This window comes from Parasteatoda tepidariorum, chromosome 4 (genome assembly GCF_982258835.1).
Source record: "Parasteatoda tepidariorum strain Cologne lab strain chromosome 4, Ptep-v5.0, whole genome shotgun sequence".
NCBI classification, from domain to species: domain Eukaryota; kingdom Metazoa; phylum Arthropoda; class Arachnida; order Araneae; family Theridiidae; genus Parasteatoda; species Parasteatoda tepidariorum.
Genome location: NC_141758.1, coordinates 97,145,541 through 97,164,660, shown reverse-complemented (window position 1 = coordinate 97,164,660; position 19,120 = coordinate 97,145,541). Strand labels below are relative to the sequence as shown.

Below are 19,120 nucleotides of genomic sequence, written 5' to 3'. Positions count from 1 at the left end.
TTAGCTTAAGATATGTTTAAAGTTATAATTCTATAAAATGAGCATGTAGGACTTCTTGATGCTTTTCAATAGAAATGAATGAATAGAAATGAAATTTAATAAGAAATTTTATACTTTTAATTTTAAAATCTTGATTCCTCATAACTATTTTTAATATCAAAAGAATAAACCTTATTTAAGTGTATAATTTATTATTTTCTAATGTGTAATTATATATTAGATTTAATCATATTTGAAAATAAGAAATGATACATTTTAATCATGAAACGGATGCGAGACAGTATTTTTTTATCTTCTAAACTTAGTCGATTTCTTTTTCCACCACCATCTAAGTATCTGGGATAATCTGGAAGTACTGATGGAATGGCATCCAATTTAAGCCTTTTAATTTGCAATGGGACCACAATTTTCCGGCCCAATTTTTCATCGAATCCATGGGCTTCTCTTATAAAATCTTCATCACGAAAATGCCTTTCACAAACCTTGTCAAAAAAGGACAAAATTTCGTCAATGTTTTTCACAAAATGAGGAAGAAAATGATACAGAACGAAACAGTTTCAGGTACGAGTTTTAAAACGAAACTCAACAAATTAAAAAAAATATATTACTTAACAGAACTGTCCTGAATTGGTACGAAATGTTAATTTGCAGCAATATTTAATATATATATATTAAAAACTTTTGTTGATAATAAAAAAAAATGTATTCATTAGAGATGTTAGTCAATTATTAAGGAGGAATAAGAAAACGTTATCGAAATCTGCCTAATTACTTTTATATAAAAAAGCCAGTGTATAGATTTCGATAGTTTTCATTTTTATTTGCCAGCAATATTTGTGAAATACACTGTATATAAAAATGTGAGAAAAAATTTTTTACAAATAAAATTTCAATTTTCAAAACTTCAGAACACAACCAGTACGTAATGCAAACGAAACTACTTTTTCATTTACATTACACACATAGTCAAATGAAAAATCAATTAATTTTCAAAAATTAACAATATTGCACAAATGTTTTAAAAAATTAAAAAATTTTATACAATTTTCCCAATTTTTAAAATTGCAAGTTTCAGCAACATTTTAAAAAATTATTATCAGCACAATATTTACTACCGTAAATCTGTGCACTTATTATCTGTGCACTATTAGAACGATTTCTACGGTTATGTGCAAAACCGAAAAAAAATATACATATATATATATCGAATGCACGCATGTAACATGCTTTGAAAGGTTTAATAATTTTCAAAACGCCCTATTTTATAAAGTAAATTAGGCTGATTCTAAAAAAAAACTATTACCTTAACAGAACTAGGATTCAAATAACATGCAAACACCAAAAAAGCATGTACGTGAAAAAGTTTTCGTTTTTGCTTTAAAAATTACAGTCTTTTTGTCAAAAAATGCACATTAATTTATAAAAATTGTAGTCAAAGATAAATATTTTTCAGAGTGTTATTTGAAAATTTTATTCAAGCAATAAATTATTTTTCAACACTTTTGGCAATCTTTGGGTAATGTGACGCATTAAAATTAAATTACAATATTTAATAACAGATTATAAAATAGTAAAAAAAAAATATGTAAGGCAACAGCATAAGATAACACGAAAACAATTCATCTGTATTCGAAAGATTCATAACATATTTAGCATGAACATACAAAACTTAAAATGGCTAACAATGAATTAAATTCCTTTTTTATTAATATAATCTAATGTATCGGAGTTTTTTTGCCTTCAAGTATGAATATTTATGAAATTTTACTCATATGATCGTAAGCTATCGTTAAGAATAAATAAGCTTCAAATGCCAATCCACATTGTTATGAATTTTTATCTATTTTAAAAGTATAACTAAAGCTTTTTTACTATTTTTTTTAAATAATACAAATGTTAACTCTTAATGACATCTTATATTTGTTTATATATACATTTAAATACGACAAATGATGTTTAAATTTGTTTTATTTCACGTCTAAGAGTTTTGCAAAAGTACGAATATATTGCTAGTTTCATATTCTAAATTTTGCTAACAATAAACAATACCTTAAGCAATATAATTCTTAAATACAACTTATTTCATTATTTAGTTAAAAAGCTTATTATTAAGTCTGCAAAAAGGAATATTAAAACATGAATGCTAAATAACACTTACTCGACTATTAACGGTTATTTGATAACTGTCTCGTTTGATGGAATTAATCCATTTTTTTTTAATTTCCTCACATTTTGGAAACCTAAATACGGATACTTTAGGCCCATTTTTGTAGTTCCCTTTACATCTTGGAACTACACACGTAAGGGGCATTGTTAAAAGCTGTAAAATAATGCAACATATATTTTTTTGAAATCGTTTAAAACGACACACCCGGCGAGCAAACGATACTGCTATTCAATGAAGAACAAATATTTGAAATTGGCGGCTAATCGCACATCCCCACAGTATGTGACGTCACTAAAAGACCTTGATGATCTCAGCGGCCTTATTTCTCGGTGGCTATGGTCCAGTTCAGTAGACGCACATGCGGACTCCCAAGTATTTCATGAAATATGATTGGAGCTTTCGTACGTTACGGACCGACGGTCAGCCGAAATAGATTGTGGTTGAATGAATTGTGAAAACGTTGAATAGAACAATGTGAAAAGCACGCTTTTGCATAATACATTGGCGAAAATCGACATGGAAAGGAAAAAAAAATCTCATTTTTGAAAAAGGAAAACTAAGCACTTATTATATAATAAAAAATAAAAAAATGAAAAAAGCACCTTTAAGGGCTTTTAAAAAACGTAAATAATCAATTTTTAAAAACGCTACGCACCATGTAATAAATAAAAAAATTAATAAATAAATTCTACCCCCAAGAAGAGAATTCCCCCACTATAATGCAATAATTTTTTCAAAATCCCAATTTTCAAAGGATTTTTTCCATATTTAGATTATTTCCTACCATCCTAAATCTTTACTTGATTTAGATTTCTAGCAACACTCACGTGTTTTCGAATCCTTCTCATCCATTCAGGGGTAATTGTGAGCCCAAGTCAAAATTCCGGAAAGAAAACAGTTTTAATTGAAAAAAATTTAAACAAGGTTTTTTCCTTTTTCTCAATATTTCTTAGTTTACTTAAAATATATTTAAAATTCCATTTACACAAATACCATTTACACATACCTATGATGACCAGGACAAGTAATTAAAATTTACAAATATGTATTTCTTTCTTGAGTTTATGATTATAACAACTATTTACTGATAAAAAAATGAATATTAATCATGAATATAAGCTTACAAAGTATCTCTCTGGCTCTCCCTTAGAAACAAATAAAATAAACTGTGTTTTTAAGTTCCACCTTTGAAAATTTTCTTTCCGGAAACTTCTGTGATCAATGATTTTTTGAAACGTCTGGACCTTCGATCTCCGGAAACTTCCGGATCACTGTTAGCGAAAATTCCGGAAATCCGGATTTTTTCCGGAGCACAACCAGCCCTGTCCATTTATCCCAGTTCTTCTAAAGAGGATTCCCCCACAATTCGAATAATCAAAATTTACTTAAAAACTTTTCAAAAGAATGTTTGGAATATAAAAATTTACCCTAATTTTACATTTGTTTTAAGTAACATAAGTAGTTCCCATTCCTATTTCATAAAATTAAAATCCATTTCTTGTTTCATACTTACTTAATGAACTTTTCTTTCTAATTTTTTAACAATCAAAACTTAGTTTATGACTTTTAACATTTTGATTCAAACGAAGTTTACGTGAAACAAAAATAGCTAACTAAGGAAGTAAAATAAAAAATTAAAAAAACTTTTTCAAGTTTAATTTCCCTTCTCTGGTAATAATGTGCAAGGTATTCTAGGTTGGTAGCAATAATTATCAATAGGTTACACTCTGCGATTAAGTTTTCCAACTCATTCAAGCAAGCTAAAATCATTATAAATCATAAATGCATAAAGATAATATAGATATCTGAAGCGTCACTGACTGCGGTCAGTAAGCAGGTGGGTGACATCAGTCTGAGTAGGAACCAAGGGTGAACAGTATGGGTCCTCGTTAAACTGCTCTACCGTAAAGTACTCAACTTCGAGTGCAGGTAGTCGGAAAACTAAAGGAGACATCCTCTCTGCAGAGGATCAAAATTGCAATGGCATGTCTTCAGATCATCCTCAGGGATTTTTCACAGACCGTCACCAAACCCACTGCGCAGCTCTAGTGTAATGTAAATAACAAACCGACCTACCTTATTTATTATAATTTTTTTTACTGAAAATTAGGAATAGTATGGATAGCATGTAAAACAGTAAAAGAAGCTTATGATAAAAATAAAAAATTATAACATAAATAGACTGGACATATAATTTCCAGAATTTAACTAGTTCATAATTCATAAAATTTTAATATAGTGACTTAGATCTGTGGTGGTTCAAGGGAAAGAGCGTTCGCCTCCCAATGAGAGGAACCGGGTTCGAATCCAAGCGACGATTGGTCGATACGAATAGAACTGCAATGACCAGACTGCTGATGTAAAATAACCTCAGTTGTAGACGAATCGTGGGTTAGAGTTCCCTTGCCATTGGGCCAACAGTGGGAAGTTAGGACACACATGCGGGTTAGTTCTAACAAAAAATACTTCACGAAGGCAAATTTCGCCCAAAACTTGATCCAGGCGTTCTCTTGTCTTCTGGATTGGATTCAAAATTCCTAGGCTACAGAATTGAACATTAGTAGTATAAAATCCAAAATTGGGTTCGGCTGTTCAACGACTGTTAAAAAATAAAATGGAGAATATAATTTTGCCTTTTCGTTTGAAACGTTGAAGTAGGGATTTTTTTTAATCAAACTTTTGAATAACATCATTCTTGCTGGGAAAAAAATAACGAACATTCACCCTAATAAAATAAATCTCGATGTGTAATCAAACTTTAGATATAACTTTTAGAAAACTTTCCGAAGAAATCTTTATTTTCTTTTTTTGTTCTTTTTGAAAAAAACTCACATGCCATGCTTGATTTACTTGCAAATTAGAAAAAGAGAGACCAAAAATTGTGGTTTCAGAAAAGTTATTTAAAAAAATTTGTTTTTCGAAAAAGGAAGTTGAGGGGTTAAACCCCTTCTCAGCAGCAGGAAATAAACTGATAAGTGAGTGTTGTTGGACTAAAGTGGATAACTTGAATAACTTTTTTTTTTTTTTTTGGTCGTGAAATCAACTCTATGATTTATCCTAAATTGGGAATATTGTTGTACAGTCCACAAAAAAAAAAAGATATCACCCTGAATAACTTTCGTTCTAATGATCCGATTTTCACGAACTAAGTGTCAATCTTAATGGTTCCTGGGGGTGACCTCAAATATGCTAATTAATTAGTGCTAACTATTAATTAAGTTACGAAATCAGACACAAAAACGTACTTTCTCTGAATAAACATATATTTTTTTTTTTTTACATATTTGGAATCTAGACACTTGAATTAGGGGGGGTAGACAAAATTTTAAAACAAATGGGTCGTAAATTGGGTTGCAATAAAGGTTTATATATTTGGCGATAGTCCAGAAAACCGCCAAAAAAGTCGCCTGCGCAAATAAATATTTTAAGATAACCCATTGACTGATTCAAAAGAGAAACGCTTAATTTTACTAGGTTGCTAGGCAACCAATTTCTGACTGTAAAAAAGTTGAAATAATGTTTTGTGATTTCTCTGAGAGGTTTAATTAATAGTTAATAGAAAACATCTCGAAGTTTCTAGGCAATAAACAATTTTTAAGTTCATTTATGTCCAAAAAGCAACAAAAAAAAAAATTATTTTAGTCTCCTTTGAAAAGAAAATTTGAATCGATTTATAAGTTTTTAGAATTTAAATACATGAACTTTTTATCTGATATTATTTAGATTATGCTATTTTTGCTATGTTTATTCGAGGACTTCATATTAAAATCAAATTAACATAACTTATACAAAATTTTAGCTATATACAAAATTAGCTATATACAAAATTTTAGGGATAATGATTTTTACAGCTTTAATCGAGTCTTCTAGGCATGAAAGTTTGAAGGGAAAAAAAGTGCTTGAAAAATAAAATGTAGATTGTATAGTAATTCTAATGCACATTCACAAGGTTTTCTATAATTTACGATATTTCTTTTTTCTATAACTCAATGAATTGCTGAATGTTTAGTGACATTTTAAAAACATTGAAATATTTTATGTTTAAGAATAAGATATTGAAATAATATGTTGCATATTGTATGATTCATTGTTTAAAAAACTGCTTCATTTTGCTAGATATTTACGTTACATGGTTTTCTTTGGATAAAGATAATTAGCAAATAGCATCCACATGTTTCGATACATTCTGAAACTTACGGTCGCAAATTCACCATAAAATGTCGCACAGCATATTCTTCAATTACGATAAGTTACATTTACCACCAAATACTGCTACTATGATTATTTTTGTTTTCTTATATATATATATATATATATATATATATATATATATATATATATATATTTCTGATATGATACTCTCTTTTTAAACAGAGCTCGTAAGGCCCTTAAGATACTGAAATGGGGGCACGAAAACTTAAAAGATTTTTTTTTCCTAATGCCCGCCTGTGTTAACATCCGTCAATTCAGGCATCTACAAGGCGACAGATATCTGTGTGGCCTAAGGATTCCTAACGAGCATCAAACATTCTCAAAATTAAGTGTTCATTCACTGGAAAATTTAGTGTTTATTCAATTTAAGAACTGTTCCTTCACTTGGTTATCTTACTACTTATTATTTAAACCACCTAAAGCTTAAAACAATATTATGTAAGTTATTTAAATTTTTTTTACATAATTTGCATTTAATAACAAATATGTCGACATGCATTTAATAACAAATACGTCATTTAGCTAAAATTACAAATTTTGAAATTTGTATGATTTTTTTTTAAAGACAAGCTACGCTTAAGTATTCCATCACTGGTTAGTTTACCCTATAAGATTTTGAGAAATTTGCGATGTTGTGAGAGATGCTTAAAAATGTTGACTACGTATTTTTATTAATATTTATAAAATATATATTCGAGAAATTTATGAATATTTTATTCCAAATTTATTCATTCGTATGTATATTATTGAAATTTTATCAGTTATTGAGAAAAAAAAACTAAAAAATAATCACATTAAAGAAGCACAATCTGTTGTATAATCATATTCTATCAGAAGCATGCTTTTATAAAACTCCACATTCTCTGAATAAAATGCATTTTATTCAATAAAATGTTTTTTCAAATTTCTTTACTAAATTGCAAATAGAATTTTAGACGACTAAAAAAGAAACATCGTATTTTATAGCTTAAAAAATAAAAATGAAAAGATAAGCAAACGATTATTAGCGAAAAAAATATGAATGAAATTTTATGCTAAGCGCGCAAAGTCAAGTTCCTCGCAAGTTTATCACATTTTAATATTAATCGCCTCATTTAATCATTTCTTTATTGTCGCCAAATTATTTTTTTAAAAATAATTAATTTTAATTTTTCTCAGCTTCTAATAAATAAAAACAGTTGAAACTTTAGATTTTTCAATTGAAAAATATGTAGAATAATATGGTATAAAAAAATTCATACCTTATAATTCAAAAATTTTTCATCCTTAATTTAATTAAATAATAAAAAATAATTAACAATTATTAAAAATTATATTTTTCGTGAAATTATCTTTGGGTAAATGAGTTTTATGACTGGGTGAAATTTTCTTCGAATTGCTTTATTAGTTTTTAAAATATGACTAAAAACGTAAAAAGTGAAACTAACATTAAGGGGTACGAACTTTGGATCGCTCTCCTGACCAAACTATGGGGACCATATTTCCCAGATTGCGGCTACCCCCTATATTTTGAAGGTTAAGAATCCAAATATGTAAGAAAAAATATATGTTTATTCAGAGAAAGTACGTTTTTATGTCTGATTTCGTAACTTAATTAATAGTTAGCACTAATTAATTAGCATATTTGAGGTCACCCCCAAGAACCATTAAGATTAACACTTAGTTCGTGAAAATCCGATCATTAGAACGAAAGTTATTCAGGGTGATATCTTTTTTTTTTTGCGGATTGTACACTTCCATTTGCAGTTTCATAATCATATTCTGAACCATTCAGTAGAAATTAGTAAAAGAAAGTTTTTTAAGTACAAAAGAAACTTTCAGAATTTCTTTTCACTCTTTTCTTTACATTTTTTATTTTTAGAAATCAACTAAGGGTGTTACTATGTTATAAATGATACTGCTTTTTTTCTTTTTTTACCTATTTTACTAGTTTTAATTTTACTAGTTTCAATTAAGCAGCGTTGAGCAAAAATAAACATGCCTTCGTGGGGCTAGTATAGACATGCTTCAAGGGGTTATAAGTTAGCATTTTTTTAAAAATAAATAAAATCGCTATGATATCTGATTGATATAAATTAATTGAAATTTCTTGACAACACTGGTTCAATTAGATTTTACAACTTTATTAATTTTTTTTTAATAAATAAACAAAAAACAGTGCTGTGCATTAGTTGTTTGTTGTGCAGAAGTTGTTTGTGATGTTCAACTCTTCAGAACAAAAAATGGATTTAGTTTTTCTAATTACAGTCTTACATTTTTACAGGAAAAAAGAAACATTTATCAAATCTTAAAAAAATAAATGGTCACAGGAGTCTGCCTAGGTTTTTTAAGAGGTACCTATTATGTGAAAATTTAGACATAATTTGTGAAAATTAAAATTTAAATTATAAAATCAACACAAAAATATGGTAAAGTAAGAAAATATTTTCAAAAAATGGCACTAGAAATAAAAATCATTTATGACTGGTAAATTTCTGCATATTTTTTCCCATCTATTGAAAAATAATTTTGCTATTATACAATTTTGGGCTTAAAATTGTATCCAAATTTAAAAATCCATAAAAATCATTGTCCATAGTTAAATTTCAATTTGAATTAAATAAAAACACGCATTTAACAGTACTAGCACTAATAGTCATTATCATTATGAGAACATTTTCGACTAGGTCATACATAAAAAAGCTTCAAAGAGAAAAAAATATTTCATAAAAAATAAAGGTTCGTTAGAATAAATTTAGAATAGTGGTTAAGATAATGATCGAATGTTTAGAATAATATTCGAATTTCGACATCCTATAAAGTTTATGGAGGGAGAGCCTCGTCGTTTCATTGTAAAAAAACTGAGTGAAGAAAAGCTTGTCTTGAAATGGCGTAAGCGACCCGTTAGGCCTACCACATTGCATTATCTGACCAAACACATGCTGCCTTTCCGTAAGACAGCTGGCGAAAAAGCTCTTTTTTTTTCTCCCTAGATTGCAACAAGAATAGTTTGCATAAGAATTTACTTTTTTTAAAGTATTTTGTGAAACTACCATTTTTCCTAAAGTTGAATTTGTGAAGGTACCGCTAAACGGTAGTAAATTTACCCTGGACAGACCCCTGAGTTACCATCGCCAGCCAGTGACTGGTAGAACTACCTGAATTGCATCTCAATACACATTGATATATGCATATAAATGCAGGAATGCATTATGTGTAGATATATATAGTCTTAAATAACTTTTTCTAAAGGCTAAACAGATAAATGTATTGTCTTAAATTAATTTATGGATTATTTTTAAAAAATAGATAAGATATAGCATACTATAATATTGAAAAAGAAAGATGAATTATTAGCATCTGAAATTAAAACCAGATAAATCTTATTCCTGTGGAGTAACATGCTTAATTATCTACTTTTTTATTTTATTTTTTTCCATTTCTTTTTAACATTTTATATTTTTTTAAAAGTAATATGTGAATTAACTAATTGTAATTATGCTAATTAAATGTTAAAAAAAGGTTAACACAAAATTAACTGAATTTTCTAGGGAATTCAATTTTACAGGTATTACTTTAAAAGATTACCTTAAAACAAAAATAATATTCACAAGAAAAAAAAATTGCAACAAACTTTAGGTAAAACAATCAAAATTAAGGGTTAGAGAATAATTAAACCTTGCAAATGGAAATGCTTACAATCCCCATATGAATTTCATAAATAGTTCTCAGATTTCTGCTATTGTAGCATCTTTAGCAAAATACTCAGACTATAAAAATGCTAAAATTAATCAAGACATTTACACATTTTGGCTAAAACATTTTATGAAATCAGTTTTAAAAAAATTATGACAAGAATCTCAATAGCAAATTTTGTTTTAAAAATCTAATGATCTGTTCAATTTTTATGTTTGTGCAAGCATGAAGAAATGCTTAGTCATAAATAAATAAAGAAATTAGTAAGAAAAGATGAAAAAGAACTTCCAAGTGCTGAAGCTGCAAAAAATCTTGTTTTTAAGTGAAATTTTAAAACTTGTGTACAAATGAAAATAAAACATACAGAATTCAGAAATATTACACTACTCCATATACGTAAACCTTGTGGCCATTTAGCACTTTGCTTATTTTTCTAACAAACTTTTTAAAAGAACTTTTGGATTTTAAATTGCTCAGTATCAAAATTATTACTATATAGCAATGGTAAACAACAAAAAGCATAAAATAACTTATGCAATGCATATACAAATTGATAAGTGTAAATCAGTTTTGTATTATACTTTATATGCATACATTCATACATAGATGTATGGACCAATACCAAAGCAGGTGATCTTTGTAAGGATTCTTTCAATTTCATTTTCTGTAAGAAGCAAATTTTTCTTCTACAGATAATATAACACACTTCCTTTTGGCAAAAATAGAAGCCATGGTAACCAAACTAAACTGTACTGGTAACATTCAAAAGACATAAGAACCAACCGAAATTACAACTAAGAAATTTCTTTAGCAAAACCAAAGCAACCACCTAACAAAAATTTAATTTGTTACCCACATAAAATAAGAAACTGCATTTAATGATGCTGCAATATATTTTTAAATTTGAAGGCCTCATGAATAGCTGAATTATGAAACCATGCTATCGAAATTGGGAAAAAAATTAAAGCATGAATAGATAAAAAGTTAGCACAGACTTCTGTCAACAAAAGTATTCAAATATAAGAGGTTTGAAAATAAAGGTTCACTATATTTCCAAATTCATGTAGCAGAAAAGATACTATTCAAATATAGCAGTTAAAAGGGGAGGGTTTCGTAATTTTATAAGCATTTACATTTAGCAAAGAAAAAATATGCATATAAATCTTAATCTAAAGAATATTTTTTAAACACTTATTTATAATTACTTAAACTATTAAGAATCAACATACTGCAGTACTGGCGATATCAGTATCAGTTGAGGAATAAGAGAAGTATTTTTGCCATCAGTAGATATTTTATCGCCGATTTTTTTTTTTTAATTTCTACAACAAATACGGAGAAATTTGAAAATATATGGGTAAATAGGAGACAGTCGTAAATTATAGGAGTCTTCAGTAAAAAGCAGGAGACTTGGCAGGTATCTATTATTGATGACAAAGAAGGGGGATCAAAAAATATGTTTACATAAACATAAAATTGATATAGCCCCACATATTTGGCCATAAAATTTAATAAAACCATAATTTATATGATTTTTAAAATGTTCTTTTCGGCATGTTCTCCCACTATGTTCCACAATTGTCACAGCAGCAACACGAAATAAATAAATCTATTTATGAAATCTATATTTTCTTTTTCCAAAATGTCGCTTGATTTGATATGTTCTTCCACTCTGTTTTTAAATTCTCACAGAAACAACAGTATATCTTTCTTTAAACGCCAATTAATTAGTTGAATGTCAACAAAAACTAAAATTGATTCAGGTAGAAATAATTCACAACAGCTATGTTGATATGCGAGAGCAATATATGGATGAAATTAAAGTCAGGAAATTGAAAAATACAAGGACAATAGAAAGATATATCAAAAGATAAATAACAGGCATTGTAATTGCACTAAAATTGATGTTGTATGATCAGACATGATAATAATTATATTTAACTTACAATATGAGCTATCAATAATGTCCTTTTCTACATATATTAAGAAATCATTTGTAACAAGTAAATTTCTTTTTGTTTGAACAAAATTAAAATTTTATTTTTTCAGAATGCGTAATACTATCATGAAAATATATATCAGTAGAATCAAAAATAAAAAAACAACTTTATAAATTTTTTAAAAAAAATTCTTCACCCACATAAAAATGATAATTAATAGATTTCTGCAAAGATTCCTAATGATGACAACTTAAAAAAGCTTTAAAATTTGAGTTAATTTCTCTCAGATGAATTTTCTAAATCTCAACAAAAGTACAAATTTATGAAAAATACATTCAACACTTTATAATATCTCTCAGATGTTTTCATATTTATATTTAGAAAAATGCATGATAAAGTTTAATGTTATCTTCCCATTGTGAATACTTTATACAATACAGTTAAACGGGTAATTGAAACATTAAAAAAAGATCAGATTCGAATTGAAAACATCTGATTTTTTTTTCATCTTAAGACAATCACAAATAAAAATGGTGTTCCCCTTGTTTTTTTCCAAAATTATTTTTAAACCTCTTATTTTAAGACGAGTTTTGAACACATTTAATTATATATATAACTAATTAATAAAATAAGTAAATGTGAGTAAAAGACTGAAAATCGATAAATATTTACATTCCAGCAGATTTCACCAAATAATATAAATTTCATGATGCTTGTTGCATAATGTACTAAATATTTTACACATAGGGAATTTCAAGGATTCTTATAGTCATCAAGATAGAAAAACTGCAATATTTTACACTTATGATTGACATTAAACATACCTTATATTCCGGCGCATAACGCGCCCCGGCGTATAACGCGCACCCGTAATTTCTAATTATTTTTTTTTAATTTTAAGATATACTCTTCGTATAACGCGCACGAAAATTTGGATTATACATGTGCAATATCTCGTCTTTCAAGATTGTAAATAAAAAGTATTTTTCCCTATCTTTTGCAAAAATAAAAGAACTGAATTTGACATGTATGTGAGGGTAGAATTGAAAGAGCAATAATGTGATTCTGGATGGACAAAAATGGTGTTAAATTGTGGGAAAAAAACATCTGGCAAATCCATCCTGGTTGCGTAAGAAAACCAGAAAGCCTTTTAGAGTGGGACATGCTTAGGTCCCACCTTACAGATAATACAAAAAAAATTGTAATTAGAATATAAAAAATTTTTAACAATTGTAATTGATAGCGAAAGACGAATATAATGAACTATTTATGTAATAACGGAAATCAATGAAGTATATAGGTAAAGGTATGTTATTTCTTTAAAATAAAAGTATTTTTCTATATTTAAATTTTTTTAATCTATAATTTTTTATATTCAGCGTATACCGCGCACCCGTAAATTCCAATGTTATTTTTTGTATTAAAAGTGCGCGTTATACGCCGGAATATACGGTACTTGAAATGTTATGTATTATCTTTACTCACAATTTTGAGTATTAATAGGCATTAATCATAAAAGATAGTTAATCATATCATTAGCATAGCATAAAAGATAGTTAAAAGTATTTTTAATTAATTTAAAACGAGTTCTGAATAAAAATAAACTGAATATTTTATAACAAAAAAAGTTTTGAACTGATTTCTAAAAATGAGACTTACTTCATTATGTATTAGTAATAATCATTTAAATATTCAAGCAAGCAATAATCTGCAAAAAAATTCTATTTCAATAAGAATTTTTTTCGTAAACTCAATTTTAGGGAATTTTCTAAAATGTACAAAAAACCAGGAGAATTTTAATTAAACTAATAGACCAGTAGAAACTTGCAAAATCCAGTAGTCTACTGAAAAATCCAGTAGAGTTGACATTTATGCACTGGAAATAAAAAATAACTAGGATATATAGAAAAATACTCACTTGACTTTATAGTTAATTCCACGTAAAAGCGCTACAAAGAGCTCAATCAGAATTTTACGCTCCACATTAGCTTTATCTAGAAGGCCCTCTTCCAGATCCTGTCAAAATGGAACAAAACAAGTTAATCAAAACTGTTGTAAAAAAAAAGCAAATAATTACATTAAAATTGAATTACAGTATACTCCTGAAAGTTGAAGGGAAGCTAAAAAAATTTCGAGATAACGAGTTTTCAAGATAAGTTCAGAACTAAATATATTCTAAAAAGTATTTAAAAAAATATTCTAAAATATTACTCTTAAATGTAGAGTCATGAAACATAAGAACATGTAAGTATTAAACATGTAAATAATGATAGGTGAGTATAAGTCTAAATGCAACAATGATAATTTTATTTTTAAAAGTAAGAAAAGAACAATCTTGCATCATATATAAAAAATAATTGGTTTACAATGGTAATTTTATTTCTAAAAGTAAAACAAGAACAATTATGCATTAAATAGAAAAAGAATTGATTTACAATGAACTTGCATTGTGATTTCTCTCAAAAAAATTTGTTTTTTATTTCGAAAAAAATTTGACATATCAAGGTTTTGAGAAGAAACCCTTCGACATATGAATTCAAATTAACATTAGTTGGATAGATGTATATATAATGCCAAATGGAAAAACGTATATATATATATATTTTTTACGTAACAAGATCTGAGACATTGAGAGTATACTGCAGTTATAAAATACCTTGTGCAATTTTGAATTCAGCAACAACTGGTGTGAGGAGAAGTCGGCATTAACATAACATAACACATTTAAAAAAAATTTAAAAAAACAGTTTCTATGGAAACCTTGTGAAAATTGGAATTGGTGGAACTCTATTTTTCATTAAAAGAAATTCATAGACTACATATTAGAAAATTTTCCTGACAATGTATAAATACTTAACTTTTAAATCAAATTTTTACAAAGCTGTTTACAGATTAAAGTATATTCAAAGAAATTTCATTGTTATTTCATATTACTTGATAAACAAAAAAGTTATAGTTTAGTTTTTTCAAAACAGGGCGCATCGCCAAACCTTTCAACAAAAAATAAGCACCTTTTAAGTACTTTTTAAGCACTTTATACATTAACAAAGTGCAAAATAATTTTCAAAGACTTTACATGTTCACAATAAAGAACTAGTTTTTGACAAAGAACTCTTTTCTTGATTATATTAGCCACCATAAAAAGATAGAGAGACTTTTCAGTTCGATTTCAGAGGGTGGGAAATGAAGCTTGAAATTGAGAATATCTTGCAAAATGCAGCAGAGTTGCACACGACAGTGCAATTATCCAATCGAACCCAGCTCAGTAGACGCACATGCGGACTTGCAAGTATTCCATCAACCATGTAAAATGATTGACGGTTTCATGCGCTATGAACCAATGGTATGACGAAATAGATCGTGGTTGATTGAAGTGTGACAATGTGAAATGCTCGCTTTGCATAATACATGGCAAAAATCGAAATGGTAAAGAAAAAAATCTCCTTCTCGAAAAGGGAAAATTAAGCACTTTTTAAAAACACCCTATGAAAAAAGCACTTTTAAGGGCTTTTAAAAAACGAAAATCGAAAATAAGCACCTTTAAGTACTTTTTAAAATTGCTAAGCACCATGCAAAAGAATAAATTGTGTTTCAATGGGGCGATTGGCACAAATTTTGTAATTCCAAACATTTAAACAGCCAGCAAGACTGAAAAAAAAATTTATACCCTTATTTGGGCACACAAAAGGAATAAATTTGCCAAGCTTCATTAAAATGTGAGATTATGGATATCACGGCATGGTCAAATTGAAACAAGACTGATCCCCAAGTAATACAGAAATTTTCCCTGAATTACTGCAAAAAAAATATCAACTCAACAAAGTTCAATCAAAATTACTATGTTATGTAGCTACTTAAAAATTATAAAACATATCGCATAAAACTAATGAATTTTTATTTATTAAACTTTCAAGTTAATTTCATAACATTTAATATTCAGGAATAAAATATTGCTATACATTTTACCTTGCTTCCTAGCATTTCATATTAACAAGTACTAAAGTACAATATTGTTGAAAAATATCAGGTTGGACATGAATTAGCTAACAATTGAAATAAAACAATAATATTGTACTATAATTTGCCTGCAGTAAGAACTCCCCCCGGCACAAAGTTTAAGGCTGTCTGCTACTATGGAAATAGGAATAACACATTTCAGGGAGGGTAGTTTCTCTTCACTCAAGGGCTAACACAATAGACCAAAGAAAAAGATTCCCTTTCTCTCACCAACCCGAGCCAAAACCTGTCCTAAAATAGTGACCCCACACCCCTAATTCAAATAGTAATACCTCGATACCATAGTCACCGCCACGAGTCCAGGCGAATGGTTAAGGGAGTTCTCACTTTAGACGAACTATATCTCATGTACTAATATAATGCACAACAATATTGATATTAACTTACCTCAATTTCAATTTCAGGTAACTTGAATGCAATTCGGAACAAAGAAACAAACTGAGCAGCAGAGGCTATTTTCCAATTAGACTTCAGTGCTGATTAAAAAAAAAGACGAAATATAGTACAATTAGGATGTAAATCATTACTAATATTTGCCATTTTATATCAAGATCAAATAAGTCTGAAAAAAAAAAGAGTTATTTTTCTTTTTTGTTTAGCTGACAATAACACCAGATCTGGTATTTGAGGACTATCTTTTTGTCATATCAGTTTGCCAGTTACAACTAAAGTGCCAAAAGTTTAAAACCAATTTCTTTTTTTTTAAATAATAAGTAGCGTTTTTCTCAAGTGTAGTGACTAATTATGGGGATATTTTCGTAAAGTGATCTCCTACGCCAACTACAATCGTCAACACAAATATCAACAACAAGGTGCCAAATGGAACTACGAAATTTTTTTAAAAAAAATGTGTAGATGTTTGCCCAGAGAGTGGCTACCAGTTATACTGTTCGAGTAGGTAACTTTCTGTGATGTTTTTTCAGTTTCTCGCCGGCAGCTACCCGGAAGTTGAAAAGACTTGGCGATTGATCTGCCACAGATCAAGCTTCGGAAATCTCCCCCTAATTATAAACCTTTCAGTTTGCCACCTAGAATGTTTTTTTCTATTTTTTTATGTACCACAGCCTCAAAATTTGGTGAGTTTTTAATCGCAAGTACTGATATTGAAATCTTTTGTAAAGTTTGCAGGTCTCTAACCAGAAATCTCCAAAACTGAATTATTTCTTTTTAAGGCACAAATACTGATACGGATTTCCTCAACAAGTTTTCAGATTGCCTTTCGTCGTAGTGATTTATTACGCTTAAATAACACTTTGTTCCTCTTTGCTCAATTTTTGGGGAGATTTCCGTATCGTGATCTGTGGTAGAATAGTCGCCAAGTCTTGGAAACTTCCGGACAAGAAACTAAAAAACACGAGAAACTAAAAAAAAACATCACAGAAAGGGACCTATTCGAAAGAGGTAGCCACCCCTGGGCAAACATCTACATGTTTTTTTTTTTAAAATTTGCAAGTTTAAAATCTATTTGGCACCTTGGCGATTGTAGTTGGTGCTACAGATCACAATACGGAAATATTCCCAAATTTTTAATGGGGGAGATTTCCGTATCCTGATATGTGGTAGAATAACCGACAAGTCTTGGCAACTTCCAGGCAGTGGCCCGAGAGAAAATAAAAAAATTTAAAAAATATCACAGAGAGGGACCAACTCAAATTGTATAACTCAGAGCCACCCCCGGACAAACAGCTACATGTTTTTTTTTTAACTTTTTAAAATCTATTTGGCCTTTTGGCGATTGTAGTGGGCGCAATAGATCAGGAAATGGAAATATCCCCTTTTAATGCATGCTTTACTTTATATTTGAGAAGAAACCTGAAAATGTATATTAAGGGAAGTGATAATGTGTCACCCGGTTTAAATTTTCAAACAAATTTCGATTTTGGAATCATTGATTTATGAATGAAGCATTTTAGTGAAAGAAGCAAGCTGCACACTCAATGAAGAATTGTTGATGCAGCAATTTCCCCACTAGAGTTACCCAATCCAGTACCAGAAATTGCATCAAATTATAAATATAAAAAAATTGGTAGATGCAAATTTGATATCAATCAACTATCCAAGGCAGATGATTCGATTAAGTTTTAACTAATACTTCTATATTTAAATACTATACCAAATACAATGTTGTATCAGGGAGAATGTTTTATCATAATAAAATCCAAAATCAAAGCTCATATAAATATTTTAAAAAAGTCAAAAAAGCAAATTCAAGTACAGACAAGCATTTTTTCCATTTAAGTATTACGAAGAAAAGTTAAAAAAGGCACCAAAAATGTGGACGAAATATACCCTCTCGTTTAGCGTTCCGATCGTCATCAGTCATTAGAGATGGCATTTTAACTCTCTAGGTTTCATTTACATATGAAATTACTTTAGTAAAAGAAGACAATTCGAGAGTTTAGAATGCGATGACATGAACCGGCATGGAAAATTAAAATAAAAATAAACAAAAACACAATGCAATCAAAGCAAAGATAATTTTTGAAGCTACTGCCACTCAATTTAAATAGAAAAGTCAACGAGCTACGATAACCGAGGTTGCTACGATCTTTAGAGAGCATTCTCATTGAGATGTCTAACCTGTGTAAGGGAAGGTTTTCTATCTTCCTACTATGTGCGATTTTGGATAAATAAAATCCATTAATAATTTTACATCCCAATATGTGTAACGTCAAGATAGTAATTATTATTGAGTTGTCTTAGCAACGCGTTATTTTTATTTTTCATAAAACTGAATTTTAATGCTTGTTATGTTATTGCTCTTGCGCTCCACACCTGAATAGGCTATTGACGACGGTCTGGGAAACATCCCTGAGGATGATCTGAAGACATGCCATTACAATTTTAATCCCTCTTCGACGACCTGCACGCGAAGTCGATCACTTTACAGTAGAACCCTCTGTCCCTAAGCATATTTTTGCGCACAATTACAAAATTCGTTAATCTAATCAGGCCCCCCTGTCAACAGGGGTCCAAACTTTAAACCAAACTATTGGTAACATATTTTCGAATTGCGGCTACAATATTTTTTAGGTCAGATATCCTAATCCGTCGAAAAAAAGGTATGTTTAATGAGCGAAAGTACGCCTGTATCTAATTTTCTAACTTA

At 28.9% G+C, this 19,120-nt stretch overlaps 1 protein-coding gene across 1 annotated transcript in view; it reads right to left on the bottom strand.

The window, feature by feature from the left end:
• LOC107452266 (uncharacterized) overlaps positions 1 to 18,579 on the bottom strand; it is a 62,036-nt gene extending 43,457 nt beyond the window's left edge. The window contains exons 1-3 of the mRNA XM_043049615.3: positions 18,301 to 18,579; positions 16,399 to 16,487; positions 13,913 to 14,010 (exon numbers count right to left, since the gene is read on the bottom strand). Coding sequence (XP_042905549.2) covers positions 13,913 to 14,010; positions 16,399 to 16,487; positions 18,301 to 18,346 — 233 coding nt within the window. The 5' untranslated portion in view covers positions 18,347 to 18,579. The remainder of the gene's footprint in view (positions 1 to 13,912; positions 14,011 to 16,398; positions 16,488 to 18,300) is intronic.
• Positions 18,580 to 19,120: the final 541 nt, after the last annotated feature.